The 21,541-nt window shown below is 42.8% G+C and overlaps 2 protein-coding genes across 2 annotated transcripts in view; one reads left to right on the top strand and one right to left on the bottom strand.

Annotated features, from left to right (window-relative positions):
• Positions 1-21,541, bottom strand: part of IFT140 (intraflagellar transport 140) — a 148,756-nt gene that overhangs the window by 44,796 nt on the left and 82,419 nt on the right. The gene's annotated exons all lie outside the window — the stretch shown is intronic.
• TMEM204 (transmembrane protein 204) overlaps positions 1-21,541 on the top strand; it is a 53,300-nt gene that overhangs the window by 20,440 nt on the left and 11,319 nt on the right. The window contains exon 2 of the mRNA XM_084818725.1: positions 3,900-4,055. Coding sequence (XP_084674851.1) covers positions 3,900-4,055 — 156 coding nt within the window. The remainder of the gene's footprint in view (positions 1-3,899; positions 4,056-21,541) is intronic.

Raw genomic sequence — 21,541 nt, 5'->3', positions numbered from 1 at the left:
GTGCAAAGACGGGCATGATCAAGAACAAAGAAGGCAGGGACCTAACAGAAGCAGATGAGATTAACAAGAGGTGGAAAGAATACACAGAAGAACTATACAGGAAAGATCTGAATGTCCCTGATAGCCATGAGAGTGCGGCCACTGAACTTGAGCCAGACATCCTCGAGAGTGAAGTCAAGTGGGCCTTAGGAAGCATTAGTAACAACAAAGCTAGCTGAGATGACAGTATTCCAGCTGAGCTATTTAAAATCCTAAAAGATGATGCTGTTAAAGTGCTGCACTCAATATGCCAACAAATTTGGAACACTCAGCAATGGCCGCAAGACTGGAAAAGGTCAGTTTACATTCCAATTCCAAAGAAGGGCAACGCCAAAGGGTATTCAAACTACTGCACAATTGCGCTCATTTCACATGCCAGCAAGGTGATGCTCAAAATCCTACAAGCTAGGTTTCAGCAGTATGCAAACCGAGAACTACTGGAAGTACAAGCTGGGTTTCGAAGAGGCAGAGGAACTAGAGATCAAATCGCCAACATTCGCTGCATCATGGAGAAAGCAAGAGAATTCCAGAAAAATGTCTATTTCTGCTTCATTGACTATGCTAAAGCCTTTGATTGTGTGGATCACAACAAACTGTGGCAAATTCTGAAAGTGATGGGAGTACCAGACCACCTTACCTGTCTCCTGAGAAACCTGTACGAGGGTCAAGAAGCAACAGTAAGAACCAGACATGGAACAACCGAGTGGTTCAAAATTGGGAAAGGAGTACGACAAGGCTGCATATTGTCGCCCTGTTTATTTAACTTATATGCAGAGTACATCATGAGAAACACCGGGTTGGATGAATCACAGGTCAGAATTAAGATTGCCGGGAGAATTATCAACAACCTCCGATATGCAGACAATACCACCCTAATGGCAGAAAGCGAAGAGGATCTCAAGAGCCTCTTGTTGAGGGTGAAAGAGGAGAGTGCAAAAGCTGGTTTGAAACTCAACATTAAAAAAACGAAGATCATGGCATCTGGCCCCATTACACTTCCTGGCATATAGAAGGGGAAGAAATGGAAGCAGTGACAGATTTTAGTTTCTTGGGCTCCAAGATGACCGCAGACGGTGACTGTAGCCATGAAATTAAAAGACGCTTGCTCCTTGGGAGGAAAGCTATGGCCAACCTAGACAGCATAGTAAGAAGCAGAGACATCACCTTGCCGACAAAGGTCCGTCTAATCAAAGCTATGGTTTTCCCAGTAGTAATGTATGGCTGTGACAGCTGGACTATAAGGAAGGCTGAGCGCCGAAGAATTGATGCTTTCGAACTGTGGTGCTGGAGAAGACTCTTATGAGTCCCCTGGACTGCAAGGAGGTCAATCCTAAAGGAAATCAACCCTGAGTGCTCATTGGAAAGACAGATACTGAAGCTGAAATATTTTGGCCACCTAATGCGAAGAGAAAACTCTCTGGAAAAGACCCTGATGCTGGGAAAGACTGAAGGCAAAAGGAGAAGGGGACGGCAGAGAATGAGATGGCTAGATAGCATCACGGATGCAATGAATATGAACTTGAGCACGCTCCGGGAGAGAGCGCAGGACAGGAAGGCCTGGCGTGCTATGGTCCATGGGGTCACGAAGAGTCGGACACGACTGAACGACTGAACAACAACAACAACAACAACAACAATCATCTACTCCATCTCATGGTGGTTCTCCAGGGTCTCAGTCAGATACATTTCCCATCATTTGCTATCTGATCCTTGTTTAACTGGAGATGCCAAGGACTGAACCTGCGACCTTCTGCATTCAAAGCATGTAGTCTACATCTGAATGATGCCTCCTCTCCAGGAGCCATAGTTCATGGTAGAAGGAATCATGAATTGCTAGTGATCAATGAATCCTCATCAACACACTGGATCAGTTGGATGCTTAGGATGCTTTTAAGCTCTAGTTCTAGTAGTTGGCCAGCATCAGCACTGTGGAGCATTCTACAAAATAAGGCTCCACCTTTGGTACTAGAACGTTTCCCCCGCAATTGCGCCCATTGGTATAGCAAGACATTTCTACTTGAGAGCAGCAGCATGATAGGATGGTGCATTTGTAGACTGGTGCTTATGAATCCTGGAGAGGGAGAGGGAGAGGAAGGAAAAAAGAATCAAACCAGGAAATCAACCAATTTGAAGGGAAAATAAGGAAAAAACACAGAACGTTTCAGCAAACACAATCTAGTGTAGACTGATTTTGATTAAATATCCATTGTGGATGTAGATGTTTGCAAATGAGTTTGCAAAATTGCACAAACTATGTGCAAAATTACACAAAGTAAATACTGAGGCCAAGTATATATAACAAGCATAGATAATAACAGCAACAACCATTCTTAAAAAGATCTACATGTACAGCGCTGATGTCCATAAAGGTCAAGCATGGTGGCCTTTTTGGCAAATGTGCCACATGCCAAGTCTGTCTGCTGTCTGTCTACCCATCATTTTAATTCTGACCTTCCTCCCAGGACATCAGGGTGGCATGTGTGGCTCTCACCTTAACTTTTATACTCACCACAACCCTGGGAGGCTGAGAGATAGTAAATGGCCCAAATTCACACAATCAGCTTCATGGCCGAGTAGGGATTTGAACCTGGACCTCTCCAGTCCTAATCCAACCCTCTAATCACATCACACATATGCAATCTCATGTCTTGGGGTGACTTTGCCATTTGTTTACCAAGACAGGCAGCAGGCAGCTATGTAGCATGGGAGAGGCAGACGGGAGTGCAGCCCTGAATCTATGCCACAGGCAGGTCCACAGACCTTCCTGTCCAAGAATGCAAACCCATGGTTCAGGCTGTCCATGCATGATGACAAGGAAGATGTAACCCAGGTCTACAAAGGGGTAAGAACAGAAAATATGCTGTTTCTTTTCAATTAATTAAATAAAGAGGTCTTTAACGACCTGTCAGGGTGGACACTGAGCCCATAGAATCCCAGAGTAGTTCTGATGCTGAGGAAGAGCAGTCGCTCCTGGGAGAGGAGCGCGCTCCTCTTTCTCAGGACCAACAGCTGACAGAGATTCCTCCCACCCACATTCCTAGTTTAGTTAGCAGTCCAGGGAGTGACCGAGCAGAGATAGCAGACTTAGTGGATGCGCGATGCAGAGAGTGGCGTGAGATGGAGGGCACCGAGAGGAGCGTGGTGCCCGGTTGGCGTGCACTCAATCAGCTGCGCCCCGGGGATCCAAGGGAAAAGGGGAGGGATTCTCCCTAGTCCTTAAATACAGGGGTCTGCCAGTAATTGCCTTTCAAACGGGGACCAACTGTTCCAACTTAGGGCATAGGGATGCTGCTGCTCAGATCTAGTTGCTACCTGTAGAGTTGTTAAGTTGTAAAAGAAGAATAAAGCTTTGAAAAGAATCCCTTTGTCTGTGTCTGGACTTGGCTACTGGATTAGACTGAGAGAGCCCTCCAAGGAGCCCTTGACACCACCCAGAAGAGCCCACTGCCAAGCTCCTCTGTATCTGAACACTTCTTGATTGCAGCCTGGAGATATTCATTTTTAATTATGCTTCTTAAGAGGTGCCTTTAATATGTGTAACAGTTGACAAACTGCAGAGAAAAGTCACCACAATGTAACCGATCTATTAAGGAAGCTCCTCCCTGATCTGTGCATCCACAAACAATAAGACTAAAAGATATGTGTCCATTGCTATACATTTGTTACAAAATACACACTTTTTTCCTCATATGGAAATCAATCTCATTGTCATAACCTTTGGTGTAACAGTTTATCTTATGTGTTAAGAAATCGGGAAGCACACAGGATTTTTCTGCAAGGCCTGGTAATTGTGTCTGCTTCTTTGCCCCCTCACAATCGTGCTAACTTAATAATGCCCTTTCGCCTTTTGTTCTTCACAGTGCAGTTTGACATGATGCGAGCCTGTAACATGATTGCCACAGTTGCTCTGACAGCCGGCCAGCTCCTCTTCATGCTGGGATTAGTAGAATTGCCCATTATTCCCCAGGATACCCAGTGGTGGGAAGAAGCCATAGCTGCCGTGTTCCAGCTTGCCAGTAAGTACATTCTTTTGCAAGTTAAAAAGTGCTTCCATCTAGAAAGGCACAGTGCTCTTTGACAAAAATTTCAAGTGAAACAGAACCATAACATATTCAGAGTTTCACACTCTTTATACACTTTGCCCACTTGGGTCACAGGTACTATGACACAAACTCACACAAACCCTTCCCACGACTGTGTCCACTGCTATTTCAAGAAAGGTCTGGACTATTTGTTCCTCCCACAAAGGTGGGAAGAGGGCTTACCTTTAAAGATAAAGTGGTCAGGTGTGAGTGTGTTTTCTTTTACAGGAAAAACAAACAAACACTTCAGTGCTGCTTCAAGCAGCAGCTGGGCTGTCAGACAGCCATCTATTCTTCCAACAATGCCCCTGAGAACAAGTTTAAGTCATGATGTGGTGTTGTTCCCATGGGGCATTCTGTCCTAAAATTGCTGAAGGCAGCCTAGCTGCCATGTGAAGCAATGGTCAAGCTGGTTTCCCCCCGCATAAAAAAGAACCGTGTCAACCTTGTATTTAAAGGTATGCCCAGCACTTGAAGATTCTGAAATTCCATTCCACCTAGGAAAGTAATCAAATAATCGGTGCCCTCCCCATGAAATGCTAAAAAAAAGTCTGAACCAAATACTTCCGCCCAGCACGTATTTTAAGTTCTATATGGAATGTAGCTGAGCAAGAGCCACGGGCACTTACGACATCATTTGTAACAAGAGAAACACAACTACCACCCTAGTGCCTGAGCCATTTTGTGAACTTGTGTTTATTTTCTTTTGTATGTTTTTCTTTTTATTGGCATTGGTGGCTGTACAATCAATTTGGTTGATGCTAACCAGCTTGAAATATAGCATGGGTATTTCTTTGCCTCTGCACTGCCGCACTATGTTACGACAAAGTAGACATGTAGCAACACTGATCAAGAAGCACAAAAGTGTGTGGGGGAGATAATCCAGGGGTAGAGATTAAATAGATTTAGGCTGCAATCCTACCGTGCATCAGCTGGCCTCTGCCAAGCTGAAGGGTGTTGCAGAAGTGCTGCTCCATCAGTGGGGCAGCACTTCCAAAGAAGCCCCCAGCACGTTGGTAGAAAGCTTTGCCAGTGCAGATTTACTGCTGGTGGTGTTTTGCCAGCGGTATTGGGGGGGTGGGGAGGAAAGTGGGCATTCTGAGGGAGGGTAGTGGGTTGGATCAGGGGAGGCCTTGAATCCAAAGCCCCAGATTCACTGAACATGCCTCTGAGAAGGCAGAAAAACTACCCCAGCTGTAGTTAGTATAGTGATTTCCTTCCCAGTGGTATCAAACTCAGGGGTGGGTGTGGGGAGGAGGAAGTCCTAGTCATTTAGGAGTCAATTAAAGCCAAGGTTTTTCTTTCCTACTATAGGTGTTAAATTAGCATAACAAAGCTAGGAACATTGTGTTTATCACCAGTTACAGCTGTTGTGTGGTGCTATGCTTTCCTTGTATATATTTGATCTTTGCATAGACATTTTGAAGACTATAGACTTGGTTCGCACATACACTAACCCATGGTTTATTTAACCTTTGGTTAATAAATTATTTGTTGTCCTACCCAGAGTTTGTCTGGCAGATGATTGAACGAATGTTGGTTTGTTTTCTCACTCCCTGGATTGTTTGTTTTGATTAGCACTGTCCGTTACCTGTCCAGCCCCATTACTTAATTGCCTATTGCTGTTACTATATTCATAACTAACAGAGGTTATGTGTGAGAGAGTACAAGAAAAATGTGGAAAGGATAGCTAGTGTGTTTCCCTCCCCCACAAAACCAATTATTTTAAGAATTATTCTCAAAATGGATGGGCAATGAAGCAAGTTGTCCTGGTTAGATGCAGAGTCTTTTTGGAGGGTTTTAAGAAAAGATTTAGATGCACATCTATCTGGATGTATTGTTTGGTTCTACAGGATTCTCATGTGTATTCATATGTGTGTATCTGACCAGATGATGAGGTCCCTTCCAACTGTATAATGCAGCCATTAGGCTTTGTGCCAAAGTCACTGGTGTCAAATTGTAAACTGTTCAAAACAAGCAATCCCTTCCTTAAGTTGTAAAAATTGTCCAGGTTCACCGGATAAAAACAAGAACTGCATGCTTTACATGTCTGGCACTGGTAATTAATAGCCAGTCTCATATGGCATGTAACATTTTACTGGTGGAAAAGGAACACCCGGATGTAACTGCTAATGCAACACAGTTCTAAGACATAGGACATATTTGTAAGGAGGCATAAGTATACTTTTATGATAAAATTTGGTTTGAACTTAAAAAAAAGATCAGGGTCTTGAGTAGTCAAGGAGATGAATAGGTGTAAAGCTTTTTTTTTGTGAACTGCCCAGAAAAGCTATTGGGTGGTATAGAAATGTAATAAATAAAAAAATAAAACCGAGAAAGTTGATGGAAAACATGTAAGTCATCAGAGCTGCACATACAGGGTAGACCTGAATAAAGGTATAATCTATGTAAAGGGTATTTTCTTTGGTGGAAACCAGATTGTGAAATACTCTTCCAAGGCATATTGGCAGGAATTTAGATGTCAATTATAAATTATTTTATTTGTACAAGCTTTTGGTGGCATTTGATATTAGTTCTGTGGTTTATTGGTGATTAGTTATTGCAGCCTTTCCCAACCTGGTGCCTTCCAGATGTTTTGGACTACAACTCCCATCAGCCCCAGCCAGCATGGCCAATAGTAAGGAATTCTGGGAATTGCATTCCAAAACGTCTGGAGGGCATCAAGTTGGGGAAGGCTTATGGATCTGCTCCTATTTGTTTCAGTTTTAAAAGAATTATAATCAACTGTTCCAAGTTGCCCTGAGGGTCAAACTGGGGCTAGAAATAATTTTAAATTTTAAATCGCACAGAGTCTTGGATCCAAATACTGAACTGTTTATAAAACAGGTTAGGGAAGTCAAAGTCACCTCAGTCATTGCCCCCTCCCTTGTACAACAGAGCTTGTACCTTACAGTCACTCCCATTATTCCACTAAAATTATTTAATAACATATTTTAACCCACTTTTAATTTCATGTGGTTCATCAAGGCCGCTAACATATATCTGTTGTAGCCTTAACTGTATGTTACATGCAAAATGTGTCAATTTCATTACATAAAACCACTTAGTGTAAGGAGACTTTGTTTGGTTTCAAAATTCCAGTCCATTTCAAGGAGACCAAGTCTGCCCACTTAATGCAACTCTTATAAACTGCAGCAAGTGGGTGACATGTTTGTCCAAAGTGGGTAACCCCATTCTTTCATTTCATGAAAATGCCCAGATTTTGAAACAAACAACCACCAGAGTGAAAATAGATTGAAAATATTTTCTTATTTGTCATAAGAAACAATCATTTCTACTGTTCAGAGCATGTATTTTCTAGGAGTTGCATTAAGTGGAGAAATGTGATCCCCTTTTCATGAAATGGACTGAAACATTGTTCATTTACTGAACAAAACATGTGACTACACTAAGTGGTTTCACATCATAGAATTGACAGTTACTGCATGTAATGGGCAATTCTACTTAAAGACAGTATAAAATTAGAAATAAGACATCAATAAGGTATAATTACAAGACAGACAACAATCAGCAAAATTCAAAAAGAGAAGCTGCAAACCAGAAACCAATCCCCCCCTCCCCCAATAAAAGGACCAAACTGGATGCATGCAAAAAGCATGCTGGAACAACAGCATCTTGAATCGGTGTCTGAAGACAGGCAGGCAAGGAACTAACTAGAAATTCTTGGGCTAAAAATTCCAGAAAATGAGCATCACCACTGGGAAGGTCCTGTCCCACAGTGGAAGGTCTTTGAATGGCCATTCACTATATCTCAACTGATGATGCCATACAGAGCAGGGTTTCTGATAAAGATCTATGTGTGTAAGTGAGTTTGTAGGAGAGGAGGATATCAAGGCCCCAAATTCTTTAGGGCTTTAAAAGGTCAAAATTGAATTGGCACTGGAAATGACTGGCAGCCTTTGATGATGACGGTATCAATATAATAATGTGATCTAATAGTGGGCCCCGTTAATAAATTAAATGGAACAGTATACTTAATGCAGTGAGGCACAGAAAAAATGGCAGCGGCAGAGAAAGGCAAGGGGCAGGAGTCACCATAAGGCAGACTGCATGGAGGGTCATGGAAGAGCAAGCCCTCATCCACTTGAACTGGGCAGATCCAAACCCAATTCCACCTTCTCTTTACAAGATCTTCAGATTCAGGATACATTCAAAAGATGGCATGCCACGCTGTGCAAACCACCGACCATTCCCAATAACATTAACGTGCTTGGAAGCATTTCAATCATTCCCCCCACTTTTCTTTAAAAGTAACCAGAAGCTCTCTTCCCTGTCCTCTTGTTGTCCAAACTACACTCCCCTGTTTTTCATAGGGAGGAAATGCATTCTGGCCCTGTTTAGATTTGTTGTTTCATTGACAAACAGTACAGAGGACGGCCGTGTGCCTTTCTTCTATCAAGGCTGCTAATTTTAGATTAGGGTTTTTTTTTTCCTGTGCTACAGTCTGTTTTAAACACAGTCAGAGAGAGACTGAAGGGCGCCAGGATATCCCGACACAGGAGAAGGAAATGCCTGCTGTTACCTGTTATGCAAGCTGAACCTTGAAATCCTCAGCAGTGGGAGGGGAAAGGAGAGAGAGAAGCCAGAGATGGAATGCTTAATGCAACACTAATAAGACAGACCTAAATGAGTGAAGTAATTTAGATTATTGAGCTCAAAGTGTGAAGAGCATGATCTAGGAGCTAGTACAATTACAAGGGAATAATCAACTATACTACTTCAGTGCCTCCATTGTGCAAAGGCAATGTAATTACTCCCATGGTAGGATGAAAGGGGGGGGGGGAGAAAAGACATAACATCTCCACTAGATGGACTCCTATATCAATTGCATATTCATACATCTCTTCCATCAGAAATTATGATTTTTACTTGTTTATAACAGAAATGGATAATAGCTATAGTTTCTACTATAACAGGAGAACAAAAACTTTAAAGAAAGTAAGTGTCTTGTAATGAGCTACGTGAGACACGTTTAAAGGTCTCATTAGTTTAGACTGAGCCTGCACTGAAAATAAATGCTTCCAGACAGTCAAACAATTTGGCTGACAGTTCTTTGGATACAGAGCAAAGGAGGGCTGAAGTCTCCAGTATACACAGCCCAAATCCAACTTCTTGGCGTTCATTCTCTCTGTTCAAATGGGACAGATGTTGGAAAGTTGGCTTTTTTGTATGGTAGCCATATGTGGGATGGATTTCCCTGACTGAACAGAGAGGAAAGACTAATACATTCCTTATGCTCGTCAAATCAAATGGTTTTTTTTTAAAGCTTTATTAAAGTTAAATATTCAGAATTAAAATGTATAGGTTAGCATATTAGTTTGCTCTTGATCAAAGGGAAAGAACAGGAGGCCCATTGGCCATATCTGGGCCACCAGGGTTTTCCTCTGGGACATACACAGTGCACATGTGACAACGTACCTGAGGGATGGACATTTCAGGGAGAATGCCTTCATGGGTCACATACGACCCATGGGCCTTATATCATCTACCTCTGCTCCAGACCCAAATGCAGTGTTCCTTTTCTACTTTTAAAGTTAGAGCTGATTCATACAACCCTGTTGGGCTTGGGTTTGTCAACCCAGTTTGAATCAGTACATGGTGACTCTAATGAGAATAAGTTGCCTGCCCGGACCTTAAGATCATCTTCAGAGGCCCTTCTCCATGAGCCCCTGCCAAAGGAAGTGAGACGGGTGGCTACTAGGAGGGGGGGTTTTCTGCTGTGGCACCCTGGCTGTGGAATGAGCTCCCTAGTGAGGTTCGCCTGGCACCTAAATTGTATCCTTTCTAGTGCCAGGTGAAGACCTTTCTATTTTTCCAGGCATTTTAGCTTTTTAGACTTTTAGCTCTGCTGTTTTAAATCTGTATTTTAAATCCCTGCACTACTGCTAGGTTTTATTCTGGTTTTATTCTGGCTGTATTGTTTACTGTGGTTTTAATGTTTTATATATTTTGTATTGTTTTATTGTGAGCTCTTTGGTTTTAATTTTTGTGAACCACCCAGAGAGCTTCAGCTATTGGGTGGTATAGAAATTAAATAAATAAATAAATTTGTTAAAAATCCAGATCACCATTCAGCAGCTGCATGAGGAAAATTATCTCTATCGAGACACAAAATAATTGAAAAATAACTCATCTTGAAACTATTATTTCAGAGCAGGGGGAGTCCTTGGCTGGCAAGCATATTTGCTGCCTTTGTCTGCAGCTATTATTTCTGTTTCAACAGGGAATGGCTGTCTGAGAGAGCACACATTCTAAGCCCAGGTTCAGATGATCACAGCGGTAAAAGAAGCCATCGTGGCTTCTCCCCACATCCCTGTGCATGCTGCGTGCGCAACTGTAATTGGCATAATTACCTGTGCTACAGCGCAGGTTGCTGAGTTGACCGAACTCGGTGCACGGCATGGCTTTATACCTACCCTACAACCCACGACGTGCAGTAGGAGTTGTGGGGGGGGGGGGTACAAAGCCACCCCCGGCTTCGGACGACATGACAATTATGTCATTGATTACGTCAATTACATGACAATTATGTCCTCAAATTATGCCAATTGCATTCGCATGTGCACCACGTTAGAAGGAAGGGGGAGAAGCCACCATGGCTTCTTTTACTCCGATGATCGTCTGAAAACCCCTTAAGATTCAAACAGTGTTAGGAACTTCTGGGAAGTTACTGGTAAGAATTTACAAAGGCTACAGTACCATTCCCCACATTAGTTTCTTGCTGTTACTGTGTACCCAGCTGACATTCTCAGGGAACACTTGCCACACGGACTCTTTGATCTTTTCAACTGTGGTAACTAGATCAGAGGGCCAACATTTGGCATCTGATAAACTGGAACAACAATCCAGGTCCCTTTGCAGATTCTCTGCTCTTCACGTTTTGGCCTTATCTTTTTATTCTGCTGTATACTTATTCTGATGAGTGCCATTTAGGGAGGACCATGAGGTGAGGAGTATTACTCAGAAGTCCCTGCCTTATATTATGAAGTATATAAAGTAATCACAAAAAATGCTTTAATACACACTGCTTTTTTTTGCAATTTAAACTTGAATATATCCAAGTGTATAAAAAAATATTACTGTGAATCTTATCCCCAGCCACTGAATTCCTCACTGACCCCCAAAATATGAAGTCCTGTTTCGGACATCACATTAAACCATAGTCTAGTTTGACAAGAATGAGCCGAGGCTAGCCTTAGGCTCATGTGCTCCCTCACTCTAGCATGGCTGACAGGAGGCGTTTGGAAGCTTTTGATTCCATTTTCAATTAACCACAGCTTACCATGTTATCTGAACCTGAAAAACAGTGGTTAATCTTAACTGTGGTTAGAGGAAACAAAACAATTTCAAACCATGGCTTCTGAAGCTGTCTTGTTTCCACTACCTTAGTTAAGATAAACCACAGTTTAGGGTTCAGACAGCTTCCCAGCTCCTCTTCACAGCTGTGCTGGAAGAGAGGAGAGGGGAGCATGCGAGCCAAAGGGTCATTCTCATCATACTAAACTTCATGCTTTGGGCGGTGAGCTTGCCGGGGAGGCATATGTGCGTGTAGGACTGAATCACCGATAGAGGCCTCCAATAGTTTCACATGTTTTATGGATAACAGGCCAAGGGCAAGGTTTTTCACGGTGGTGTGTTGTAGATTTTGACCACACTGGGGTCACTGAATGGAAGGAGAAGCAGGGCACAATTTCATAAAAGGCTTGGGTTAAAACATTGTGCAAAGCAATCATCTTCACACTTTTTCAAACCCAGGACAAACCTTCAACTAGAGACTGCAACATGGGACCCACTTTTAATTTTTTAAACACGGATGACCATCATCTTCCTTTTCTCTTTAGGGTGACCCCTGTACCTTTAATAGCTGAACAGAAGAGGGAATTTGGGGAGGCATCACTTGTCATGCAGGCATGAGCCTGCTCAAATTCCCTTTTCTACACAACTCTTAAAATATACAGGAGCTCTTGACTCTGGTCACCCTCTATCTTTTTAAAAACAAAGCCAAAAGAAAGGAGGAAATGGTGGCGATACCACCATAGCTACACACCTTAAGTCAGGGCACGACCTAAAGCGTAGAGCACACGCTATCCGGGCCATAGCCTTATTTTCATTTTAACTTTCACTGTATGCAAACCATGCAACAGTTTTCCTATTATCACAGGGAAGAGAAGTAACATTTCAGAGAGAGCTGAGTGTTTCAGTCATCATACCTCAAATACCCCAAACACAACACTGACCTTGGCAAGCAAACAGTCACTGGTCAGCACTCACCACACTGATGCTTCTGATGGCTCCCAGCCCTGCATCGTTTTTATTTCAGCCACCTGCGTGTGTCCTTGATAGAGGTGCATCCTTTTTGAAAAAAAATCTAACAAAATACAGCCTTAGGAAGCAGAGAGGAAGGAAAGAGGAGAGGAAGTGGTATTGCTCTGGCGGCTGCACTGGGATTCACACAGCTCCAGAACTGTACAGCCTCACACCTTACAGGAAAAAGCTGTTTGCTTTGGAAGGGTACTGTGGTGAAAATGGAAGCAGTTTTGTGCACAGGGAGGTTTGAGTCAAAGCTCATAAATTTTCCTCTAGAGGTTTCTCTAGAGAAAGACAAATAATTCTGAATTGCTGCTTTCACCTTCAAATAGCGGAGCTTAGGGTTGTGCATCTATCTATCTATCTATCTATCTATCTATCTATCTATCTATCTATCTATCAAATGTATATCCCACTTTTCCACTAAAAATAGTGCTCAAAGCAACTAACAATAAAATATAGATAAAATAGCAAAGTTATAATTAAAACATTAAAACTCATCCAATAAAAACACAATTAAAAGCACATCAATAAGAAAGAAATAACAGCACTACCAGATTAAAACCTGCTTCAGCAACAAATCAGTTTACAATGGAATCCTATACACACTTACCTGGGAATAAATCCCATTCAACTAAATGGGACTTATTTCCAAGTACACTTGCGTAGGATGGCATTGTTAATGACGGTAGGAAATGAAAGGCCTGTGAAAGCACCATCACTGTGTATAGTTCAAACAAACCTTTCCTCTCCAAGGTTCAGCAAGTTTGAAGCAGAAGCCAGCCATGCACAGTCACATTTGTCCGCTTCCCCCAGCCACCCTGTCCTAATGTCACCAAGAAGCCCCCCTTGCCTCCCTCCCTGAGCAGCTTTGCACTTAAAGGAAACTTTTAAAAAATTATGAGGGGCCCAGGCATGGAAAAATATATGAATGGCCATTTGATGCTTTTATTTCTTAAGATGTTTAATTGCTTTTCCTCATATATACACATACAAAAAAAATCTGCTAGCAGTTACAACAATATGCATAAGCATTACTCAAGCTTCCACCTATTTCAAATATATTTATTCAAGAATAATCAAGTTACAATGGTGGAAAGGAAAATCAAATGGAGGAGAACGCATCATACAGTAAGGCATTCCAAGAAGGAATTCCAGATTTTCTGAAACTGGACTACTCTGCCACATTTCATGAAAACAATTTTCTCTCTGGCTGCCTAGAGAGAGAGCCAATATTTACTGTTCTTGGTTAGATTTTTTTGTCAAAAATGTCAGCTAGGTTGTTTTTTTTTTTAACAAGTCAGAGCCCACTATTGTCTAAAGAAGGCAATGACTGTTATTAAAAGTTTTTCCCCCCATGATTTGCATGTATTGATACACCAGCATCAATTTCCCAAGTCTCCTTTAGAGGTCTGAAGGAATGTTCTAAACATATTTTTAATGCTTTGCATACGACTGACTTTTTACATAATACAACTACAGATGACAGAGTATACACTACATCAGGAGAGACAGATATTGCAGGTCCAAAGACATGATAACAAGTCAGGCAACTCTAAAGGGCAACTAGATGCGACATTAATTACATGAATAAAAGTAGCAGCCAAGGGAAGCTTGCACGTCCTCGGTACCATGGAAGGTAAGAGTGGGAGTTTAACTCTCCGTCTCCCCCACTCCACCCTTGCCACAGTCCTGACAAAAATTGCCTCTCCGAAGCCGCTATATGCATTTCAAGAGAAGCCTTGAAACTGGTGCCATCCAACTTACTTGTGAAAGCGGGGGAATTCATAGAAGGGCTATCAAGAAGGAAGACTTTTATACGCAGGCAGGTTCATGAAACAGAAGGTGGTCCCAGGCCATTTAGGGTGCAATCCTATGCACGTTTAGACAGAAAAAAGCCTTACAACACTGTAAGTTGTAGGACTTTTTTCTGTCTTAACATGCATAGGATTATACTCTGAGGGATTTAAAAGGTAAGATCCAGCACCCTGAATTGTGCTTGGAAACAGTCTGGGAGTCTATTCAATTGTTTTAAGTCTGGTGAGATCTGTTCCCTATGACTGGTCCCAATTAGTATTGGGCTTACTGTATTTTGTACTAGCTGATGTTTCCAGATAGTCTTCAAGGGGAGACCCGCACCCAATGCATTGTAATAGTTCAAACAAGATATTGCCAGAGTTTGGATAACTGTGGCCAGGCTCTCTGTTCAGGAGGAACTGCAGTGGGCACACCATGATGAAAAATGCTTTGTCCCATTGAAGCCACTTGGGCCTTCAAAGATAAGGCTGGATCTAAAAGTATCGCTTAGTTGCACACCTAAACCTTTTGGGGGAGTGCAACTCCATCCAAAACAGGATAAACAACTTCTTCCAAGTCAGACACACCACTCATGAAAAATACCTCCACCCTGTCTGGATTATAGTTGCAGATCCCATTTCTATAGAATAATACTGAAAAACTAGTGCCACCAGCTCTGCAAGATGTCCTACTTGCAAGTGGTTGCAAGTAGGACATCTTAAGTTTGACCTAACCCAGTACGTTTTTAGCGTTCAGATTAACATATCGCATAGCCTCCAAGATCAAAAAGGCCAGATGATTTAAAAAGCAAAGCAAAGCAAAGAAAAAGCAGAGTGTCTGCCTGAAGTATAGGGGTTGAGGAGAAGAGGGACAATACTGACAGATGAGCCAGCATTTGATTCACTGAGATGCAGTCTATCATTTCAGTTGTGACGTGGGGACTACCCCATAACTGAGGGATGCACTAGGGGTCTTCTTTTTACATTACATTGGCCATCACCCTTGAGTTTCTTTCAGAAAAGATTAATAGTCTTTTAGGTTTCTGTATGGTTATTAGGTGCACTTTTAAGATAGCATTTGTTCATAGCCATAGAATATGTCTGTAATATCATTTGGACTGAATAACTTGGATTTGAAGTTAATATATTCCAAATTAAAATGGTACATTGCTTTGTTGCCTGACATATTGACCTGGTTTGCATGTTTAAACCTTGGGTTGTTGTGGATGAAGCAGTGCATGCTGCCTGAATGCTCCTGCTGCATCCAAATCTGGAGCATGGTCATTACATCTGAACCCAGACTTCAGGTTTGTCTCTACCTTGATATACCAGATAAATTACCCACAGTTTGTTGTCCCTGGGTTGACTAGCTACTCCTGTTCACAGTGGGAGCGACTGGGAAATGTGCATCAATATCCTGCCTCATGCACTGCACTCAGTACAAACCAGGCCATTAACATAGACATTTCTTCCAATACACACACACCAAAAATAGGTACCACCCGATCTTGTACAAACATACCTGGTAGAAAGCACCACTGGATTCAGCGGGACCTACTTCAGAGTAACCCCTTTATGGATCACTGCCTTGTTGTGGCGAAGGGGCTTGCGTAACTCAGTGAAGCCATAAGCTATTCCGTGCAGGGCCACCCAAGATGGACAGGTCATGGCAGAGAGTTCTGACAAAATGTGGTCCACTGGAGAAGGAAATGGCAACCCACTCCAGTATTCTTGCCAAGAAAACCCCATGGAACGTATCACAAGGCTAAAAGACATGACACCGGAAGATGAGACCCTCAGGTCGGAAGGTGTCCAATATACTACTGGGGAAGAGCAGAGGGTATTTCCAAGTAGCGCCAGAAAGAATGAAGCGGCTGGGCCAAAGCCGAAAGGACACTCAGCTGTGGATGTGTCTGGTGGTGAAAAGAAAATCCGATGCTGTAAAGAACAATATTGTTTAGGAACCTGGAATGTCAGATCAATGAATCAAGGTAAGCTGGAGGTGGTCAAACATGAGATGGCAAGATTGAACATCGACATATTGGAAATCAGCGAACTAAAATGGACAGGCATGGGCAAATTTAATTCAGGTGACCATCATATCTACTACTGTGGGCAAGAATCCCTTAGAAGAAATGGAGTAGCACTCATAGTCAACAAAAGGGTGGGAAAAGCAGTACTGGGCTACAATCTCAAAAATGGTACAATGATCTCAGTACGAATCCAAGGCAAACCATTCAACATCACAGTAATTCAAGTCTATGCCCCAACCACTGATGCCGAAGAAGCTGAGGTTGATCGATTCTATGAAGACCTACAACACCTTCTAGAACTAACACCAAAAAAAGATGTCCTCTTCATCATAGGGGATTGGAATGCTAAAGTAGGAAGTCAAGAAATCACCGGGATAACAGGCAGGCATGGCCTTGGTGTACAAAATGAAGCAGGACAAAAGCTAATAGAGTTTTGCCAAGAGAACACGCTGATCATAGCAAACACTCTTTTCCAACAGCACAAGAGGCAACTCTACACATGGACATCACCAGATGGTCAATATCGAAATCAGATTGATTATGTCCTTTGCAGCCAAAGATGGAGAAGCTCCATACAGTCAGTAAAAACAAGACCTGGAGCTGACTGTGGCTCAGATCATGAGCTGCTTCTTGCAAAATTTCGGCTTAAATTGAAGAACGTAGGGAAAGCCACTAAACCATTCAGGTATGACCTAAATCATATCCCTTATGAATATACAGTGGAGGTGAGGAATAGATTTCAGGGATTACACCTGATAGACAGAGTGCCTGAGGAACTATGGACGGAGGTCCGTAACATTGCTCAGGAGGCAGCAACTCAATCCATCCCAAAGAAAAAGAAATGCAAGAAAGCCAAGTGGCTGTCTGAGGAGGCTTTACAAGTAGCTGAGGAAAGAAGGGAAGCGAAAAGCAAGGGAGAAAGGGGAAGATATATCCAACTGAATGCAGAGTTCCAGAGAATAGCAAGGAGAGACAACAAGGCCTTCTTAAATGAACAATGCAAAGAACTCGAGGAAAACAATAGAATGGGAAAGACTAGAGATCTCTTCAAGAAAATCGGAGATCTCAAGGGAACGTTTTGTGCAAAGATGGGCATGATAAAGGACAAAGAAGGCAGGGACCTAACAGAAGCAGATGAGATTAACAAGAGGTGGAAAGAATACACAGAAGAACTATACAGGAAAGATCTGAATGTCCCTGATAGCCATGAGAGTGCGGTCACTGAACTTGAGCCGGACATCCTAGAGAGTGAAGTCAAGTGGGCCTTAGGAAGCATTAGTAACAACAAAGCTAGCAGAGATGACAGTATTCCAGCTGAGCTATTTAAAATCCTAAAAGATGATGCTGTTAAACTGCTGCATTCAATATGCCAACAAATTTGGAACACTCAACAATGGCCGCAAGACTGGAAAAGGTCAGTTTACATTCCAATTCCAAAGAAGGGCAATGCCAGAGTGTTCAAACTACCGCACAATTGCGCTCATTTCACATGCCAGCAAGGTGATGCTCAAAATCCTACAAGCTAGGCTTCAGCAGTATGCAAACCGAGAACTACCGGAAGTACAAGCTGGGTTTCGAAGGGGCAGAGGAACTAGAGATCAAATCGCCAACATTCGCTGCATCATGGAGAAAGCAAGAGAATTCCAGAAAAATGTCTATTTCTGCTTCATTGACTACGCTAAAGCCTTTGATTGTGTGGATCACAACAAACTGTGGCAAATTCTTAAAGTGATGGGAGTACCACCTTACCTGTCTCCTGAGAAACCTGTACGAGGGTCAAGAAGCAACAGTAAGAACCAGACATGGAACAACTGAGTGGTTCAAATTTGGGAAAGGAGTACGTCAAGGCTGCATATTGTCGCCCTGCTTATTTAACTTATATGTAGAGTACATTATGAGAAATGCCGGGTTGGATGAATCAGAGGTCGGAATTAAGATTGCTGGGAGAATTATCAACAACCTCCGATATGCAGACGATACCACCCTAATGGCAGAAAGCGAAGAGGATCTCAAGAGCCTCTTGTTGAGGGTGAAAGAGGAGAGTGTAAAAGCTGGTTTGAAACTCAACATTAAGAAAACTAAGATCATGGCATCTGGCCCTATCACTTCCTGGCATATAGAAGGGGAAGAAATGGAAGCAGTGACAGATTTTACTCTCTTGGGCTCCAAGATGACCGCAGACGGTGACTATAGCCATGAAATTAAAAGACGCTTGCTCCTTGGGAGGAAAGCTATGGCCAACCTAGACAGCATAGTAAGAAGCAGAGACATCACCTTGCCGACAAAGGTCCGTCTAATCAAAGCTATGGTTTTCCCAGTAGTAATGTATGGCTGTGAGAGCTGGACTATAAGGAAGGCTGAGCGCTGAAGAATTGATGCTTTCGAACTGTGGTGCTGGAGAAGACTCTTACGAGTCCCCTGGACTGCAAGGAGGTCAAATCAGTCCATTCTAAAGGAAATCAACCCTGACTGCTCATTGGAAGGACAGATACTGAAACTGAAGCTCAAATATTTTGGCCACCTAATGCGAAGAGAAAACTCTGTGGAAAAGACCCTGATGCTGGGAAAGACTGAAGGCGAAAGGAGAAGGGGATGGCAGAGGATGAGATGGCTAGATAGCATCACCGATGCAATGAATATGAACTTGAGCATGCTCTGGGAGAGAGCGCAGGACAGGAGGGCCTGTCCATGGGGTCACGAAGAGTCGGACACGACTGAACGACTGAACAACAACAACAACTTCAGAGTAAATATGCATAGGATTGGGCTCTTGGTATTGCTTTTGCAAACAGCTTTAAGAAAATTTGTTTCTCTGCTCAGATTGGGCTTGATATTTACATTTACCACTAAAGATCAAACTTTACTTTTTGCTTTCCACATTTAGGGACTGTTTTTAGTTTATATCAGTGGTACGGTTGCCACTGAGAATATAAACGGGGGGGGGGGGGCTTCTAACGACATGGGAAATAATTTGTGCTAGTTCCTAATATGGGCCAGCAGGACTTGCTTGTGTGGTTAAAATGGAACTTCAACTTTTAGGTTCTTGCTAATGTGTCAAACCGAGACCAGGAGAAACGTCCATTGAAATGGGCTCTTATTGAGCGGAGCTAATCAAAATACAGGTAGCAAAATAACTGAGACCATCTTGTGCTGCAAGGAGAAAAGGGATTATGCTTGAGGTTGCTCCACAGGACTATCACCAAAGTCTAGCTAGCACTGTAATGTTATTTTCAAGTGTTATGTTCTGCCATTTTATCATTTTATTATTTTTTAAAAAGTACGACTCAGCAGAAATAACACCATAGAAACAAATGAAGATGAGATAGCATTTGCTTAGGGTGCAATCCTATGCATGTTTAGACAGAAAAAGCCCTACAACTCTGGGGAATGCTGGGAGTTGTAGAACCTTTTTCTCCTGTCTAATCATGCATAGGATTGTGCCCTTAAAGGATATAGAAATTGACGCTGGCTTGCTGCCAGGATCATTCAAACAGGAAACTCATTATTCTGATCTCAAACGCAAGTTCACAAAGTAACATTCCCCCTCTTACTTCGCCTGCCCGACCACTGACACCATCCCCTCCAAAATTCTTCCTAACAAATCCATTATCTGTTTCCTTCCCCAACGGAAAAGCACCCCCCACCCTAATGCTGACTTGTTTTGCCAGGGATGGGAAACATAACTCCAAATAAACAGTAACTCTATAGGAGACCAAAAACAAACCCAACAACCCATAATTTGTATTCAGGAAAAAAGACAAATTTTTAAGCAGGCTTTGTGGACAGCAAATGTTTTGCACAGATTCTGTTCTGTGACTAGGATTTTTATGTCATGTTGTACTTTTCACAAGCTTCATACCTGCCCCCGGAAAGTCATTTTTGAACTGAAATATTCTTGCTATACGCATTACATGAGTTCTCAGGAATCAATTCCCAAATTTTAAAAACAACTTGCATATAATGTCAGTTATAAATTATTGCTTTTTCATTCAAACAAATGAATGAACCATGCGACCAGTGACTGGGAAAGGATCAGGTTTCACTCATAAGTGTTTTCCAGCAAAAAAACTGAAAACATGAACACTTTTTAATTGTTCTCTGAATGTGTACTCTGTTCTCAAGAATTAACTCTAGTAGACATTCCAGCCCAGGTTCTTTAGAATAGCAGTTTCAAATGCTTGGCTTTGCCCAAGACTAGAAGAACAGGAGATCTGATGCAAAATAGCCAGCTGCTTGACTGTCAGATTAGAGATGAACTCTAACCAAACATTAGTTCTTGAGACAGTACCCATTCAAAAAAAGATGGGGTTTTAGGCATTTCTCCATCTAAACTCTCACAGCTGCTTCAATGGTGGTCTGGTTACAAATTATGCTTAAGCAGAGTAGGATGAGGGTTCAAGCCCATAATGCTGTTCAGAATTAACATCACAAAAGCTGAGTTGCCCTGAGACTGGCCTATAGTAGGGCTGTGCATGGACCGCCCCCCCCCCCCGCACTTCGGAGGCCAATTCAGAGCTTCCGAATCAGCCCTGACCCGCTTCAGGCCAATTCTGACCTGCTTCGGACTCCGGATCCGAAGTGTGATCCAGACATCAGAATTGCTGCCCGCCGAGCCATGCAAGCCCCCTGCCCCTTACCCAGACCCATCACGAGCTCCCGCAGCCATCGACCGCTTCAAGCGAGTCACCATTTTCTTTTAAAAATGGCATAATTACAGGCGTAATGTTGCATAGATGACTGCCTTATGGCCGCCATTTGCACAACATTTGATATACAGAAATAGACAAGTCACCATTTTAAAAGAAAATGGCGACTCCCTTGAAGAGGCCAATGGCTGCGGGCACTCGCAATGGGTCCGGATAAGGAGCAGGGGACTCACGCAGTTCGGTGGGTGGCTTATGCACTTGTTGGATGTATCCAGAGGACAGTGCCCAGATCGGGCCAAAGTGATCTGAAGCAATCCAACCCACTTCAGCCTGATCCCAACCCACGTCGGACCAAATCACCCCACTTCGGAATTAAGATCTGAAGCGGTGCACAGCCATAGAGTAGAGAGAAGCACACTTTGGTTTCTGCCATCAGCCAGGGCCACTGTACCCCTGTTTCCAGGAAATAATATCATGCCAAAGGGGGGAACCAACCTGGCCTACCCATCGGCTAGAGAAGGAGCAGGTTGCAGGGAGCTCACTTCCCCCTCCCTGCCAGAAAGAACACTTGACCCCAACTGACAGTTGCCCATGGACTGCAGAAGGAAGAGGAAAGA

Source organism: Heloderma suspectum, chromosome 12, assembly GCF_057233095.1.
Source record: "Heloderma suspectum isolate Gila_16-S chromosome 12, 16-S_ref, whole genome shotgun sequence".
NCBI lineage: Eukaryota > Metazoa > Chordata > Lepidosauria > Squamata > Helodermatidae > Heloderma > Heloderma suspectum.
This window is presented reverse-complemented; position numbering and strand designations above follow the sequence as displayed.